Source organism: Arachis hypogaea, chromosome 18, assembly GCF_003086295.3.
Source record: "Arachis hypogaea cultivar Tifrunner chromosome 18, arahy.Tifrunner.gnm2.J5K5, whole genome shotgun sequence".
Classification (NCBI taxonomy): domain Eukaryota; kingdom Viridiplantae; phylum Streptophyta; class Magnoliopsida; order Fabales; family Fabaceae; genus Arachis; species Arachis hypogaea.
In genome coordinates, this window is record NC_092053.1 from 51,847,077 (window position 1) to 51,851,352 (window position 4,276).

The 4,276-nt window shown below is 44.5% G+C and overlaps 1 protein-coding gene across 1 annotated transcript; it reads right to left on the reverse strand.

The window, feature by feature from the left end:
- Nucleotides 1-919: 919 nt before the first annotated feature.
- LOC112770009 (uncharacterized) lies at nt 920-2,722 on the reverse strand. Its single transcript, XM_025814445.1, has 3 exons — nt 2,001-2,722; nt 1,670-1,895; nt 920-1,483 (listed from the first exon to the last, which is right to left on the reverse strand). Exons 1-3 carry the CDS (start codon nt 2,720-2,722, stop codon nt 920-922), a joined length of 1,512 nt encoding a protein of 503 aa, XP_025670230.1.
- Nucleotides 2,723-4,276: the final 1,554 nt, after the last annotated feature.

Sequence of the window (4,276 nt, forward strand, 5' to 3'; positions counted from 1 at the left end):
ACCGTGTTCGTCGGTCTAGTGCCAGACGTGGGAGAAATGCTGGTCCCACCCAGTTCGGTGGTGGAGTAAGTGGGACCGCAGCGACTGAGGCTGGAGGGGATACATTCACCAGTAGATCTTATTCTTCGATGTCGGAGCCCAGCTCTCGTATGTATGCCCAGCCTGAGATGCCGACGATGACTATGGATTTAGATGATCAGCTGGGGAGTTCACAGTTTTATGCAGAGTTTGCTGCGATGATTAGGGATGATGCTGGCACATCCCATGTGCAGTTTGATACCCAGCCTTACCAGCCGCAGATGCCGGATGTGCAGTTCGAGACCACAGCTTACCAACCACATATGACAGAGATGCATTCCCAGCCAACTGATTATCAGGGTCAGTATGTGGTGGATCTTAACGAGCCCCCAGGTAGCCTGTTGGATACTTGGTTCACCATGGGAGGCACCCCCCAGTCAGCGTTTGGGTTAGACCCTCCAGTTGATCACGTTGGACAGGAGGCGGCCCGACCGACTCGAGTCAGGCGTCCCACTCGATGTGGGACGGGATCTCATCTCCTTGGTGATTTTAATGATGCATCCCGGGATGATCACGATGATTAGCATGTTGTGTTGTATTTTTTATTTGGTTATTTGGTTTATGTACTCATTATGGACTTTATGTTTATTTTCGTTGGATGACTGTTATTTTGGATTTTTATTTACTGATAAATGGTTATTCATCGTTTATATAATGGAAGTAAACCATGATAAATCTAGAAAACTGATAAACAACTACTTGAATTAACATTAACTACTAAACTGATAAGAATGAAAACTCATCGCTGATACAAACAGACATATTCGTAAGAACGAAGACTAAACTGATAACTGGTAACATGACACGTAAACTGATACAAAGGAACTAAATCATGATAAATTTAGATGCCGCTGGTAGAACCTCGCTGAGGACAACCCCTCCGAGTATGACCAGGCTGCCTGCACAGGCCACAGCGCTTCGGTCGACCTATGTCAGCTTCGTCCATGTTGTTGCGGATGCGGGTGGAACGTGGTCGTCCTTCTCTTGCCCTTCTCATGCCAGGGTCGGGGATCACAGTCGGACCGTCATATGGGGGCCAAATCCCCTCTGGAATACAAGGTGCAAAGGACATCTGATACACCTTAAAGACCTCAGACATGGTGTACACTTCATCGACATAAGTGGCCCAATCTAGCCGTGACTGTGCACAGCATGCGAGGGCATGGCAACAGGGGTAGTGCAGCGCCTGGAAGTATCCACAATCGCAGGTGTGATCCCTTAGAGAAACCCGATAGCTACCCAACGAGAATTTGCCAGTGGGAGTAGTCTCAGCCACCGTATAGTCAAGGTGATGCCTATCGAACACAGTCACAGTAAAGCACCTCGAATCCTTCAGGTTGCGCTCAATGGCCTTAACTAGTGCCTGCGAAAACCGGTGCCCAGACCCTAACTGTGCCTCTGCCGTCTACCCCCGGACAACAAACAACTCCGCCAGCCGGAGATATGTCGACTTAACCAGGGACGTCACTGGTAGATTTATTGTGCCCTTCAAAACAGAGTTCACACACTCAGATATATTGGTTGTCATGTGACCATATCGTCTTCCCCCATCTTTGTGCTGTGTTCACCTCTCATACTCCATTCTGTTTGCCCAATCGCACATGCCCGGGTTCTCTGTCCTCATTATATCAAACCAATAGTCAAATTCTGCTTCCGTCTTCGCATAAGCGGCATTTACCAACCACCTCCTCGCATCCTGTCCCTTGAAAGTAAGGGCAAAAGTTGCAGCAACATGCCGAATACAAAATGTCCGATAAGCATGGGGAGGTCGCCAACTACTATCGGGGGACTCTAGTGCAGCCTTGATCCCGTTGTGTCTATCAGAGATCACAAGAATACCTTACTGTGGAGTAACATATCTTCTAAGGTTAGATAGAAAGTATGACCAAGACTGTGCATTTTTCCCCTCCACGAGTGCAAACGCAACAGGCAAAATATTCGAGTTACCATCCTGAGCGATCGCCAACAACAATGTCCCGCCATACTTGCCATAGAGGTGTGTTCCGTTGATGCTTACGAGCGGCTTACAGTGGCGGAATACCTCAATACATGGAGGGAATGTCCAAAACATGCGATAAAAGTAGACTCTATCTTCGTCAACTTGGTCACCCAGTCTAACCGGGGAGGTCTTCAGCAGAGCAACGGAACCTTCCATGGTGCATGTGACCCCAAGGATCCATCGAGACATATCCGCATACGACTCCTCCCAATCGCCATATATCTGCGATACTGCCTTCTGCTTTGCCAACCACACCTTCCGATAACTAGGCCTGAATCCATATGTCGCCTCTGTTGCCTCTTGCAACACCTTAATCGACACCGATGCATCAGCTCTAACCAATGGAAAGATTCTCGCACAGATGACATGATAATCAAGCTGCTTGTGATCGCTCGATATCGATGTGGCCATACACGTGTGTGGTCCGTTGTACCTCCTAACTTCCCATGTGCTCTTCCTTTTCCGCATGACTATCCGAATCAACCACGTGCACCCATTACCAAACTCCTTGCATCTCCCTTGGTATTTCAGATTGTCTGACTCCATAACCTTGTACTCAACTCCACGCCGGATACTGTAATATTTTACGCTCAGCACGGCTTCCTCCTTACTCTGGAATGATTGGCCAATCTGAAATTCAGTCATAGGTGCCCCATCATGCATCCCCTGCCCATTGAATGTTGCATCTACATTCTGGTGTTGGCCGATGGCTTCCAAGTTCAACGAAGAGAGGTGGGGGAGGATACTCTTGTGTTCCAGAACCGGAACCTCCATGGGTAGTACGTGTACCTCTTGGAATATCATCATCACTGTCCCCACCAATATCGACCGGCTCCTCATCCGAATCATCGTCACATAGCGCATTCTCAACTAGATCCGGACAGGCATCAAACTCAAAATCAAGCACAACAGGAGCCACATATGCATGAACAGCCCCAGCATGTTCGGGCTCAGGAATCGGAACTGCCGCTGCTACCACATGCATCGATGTCGAGGCACCACCAGCTGTGGTCGACTAAGGATTTGGTGCCGATGCCCCAGAGCTATCCACACCATCTTCCAACTTCGCAAGCAGCTCAGGTACCCTCACCTCCGGAAAACTACGCCTGCAATGAAACAAGACCTGCAGGTCTTCATCCGACCCTATGACGAAGGTCTCATATCTCACCCCAGTTGAAACAACAGCTATTGGAATCTTGTAAAATAACTTTTTTACCCACTTCGTCCCACAAGTACCGAGCTTCCGTAATATGCCTAGCTTAATCTCTGCCAATGTACTCGACGATCTGATAAAAATACTAAGCGATTCTCTATCTGTAAATTTCACACCATGCCTTTTGCTCTTTTGAATTTTTCCAAAGCAGTGAACCAGAGCCACAAAACTCTCCTCCCCTCCATTTGTGAATAACACTCTACCTCTCCATATTTGGCCCCTCCATGGTTTATATAGGCAGCCCCATTCAGCATCCTCAACGTAAACCGCTATAGGCTCTAGCGGTTTACACGCACGGACACCAACACACGTAAACCGCTGCTGGCAGCAGCGGTTTATGACCAATGCATGTTCCACGTAAACCGCGGCTGGTACCAGCGGTTTATGAGTTAGCCATAATGCACATAAATCGCGGCTGGTTGTAGCGGTTTCTGTAGACCTGTAAACCACTACTGCCAGTAGCGGTTTATATAAAAATGTGAAACAATACAATTGCGTATTAAATTTGGAAACAATGTATTTACGTAATATCGAAGTTGAAATAATTTAATTAAAAAAATTACCCTTAATAATACTACTAATTAAGTCATATATTTTTCTATGTATTATTTCTTATAATATTTCTCTTCAATTTTAACAAAACTCTAAATATTAACCATCTCATATCAATGTTTTAAATTCAAAAAAATAAATTATATTAATGATAGTTAATAAATCAATTTTATTTATACATTAAAATTAAATACTATTAACTCTTTATTATACGAATTATTTTATATAAAGTTAATGATAAAAAATATTAAACTTAAATTTTCTTTTAAATTAAAATAAAACAGTTTAAAATTTTTTTAAAATTTAAATAAAATATTAAAAATATTAAAAATCAAATTAAGATTTGAGTTAAGCCCATGGGCCAAAATACTAGTTTTCCAAAATTCACTTTATCAACATTAATTTCTACTAATGATGCCTTCACAAATATTCTA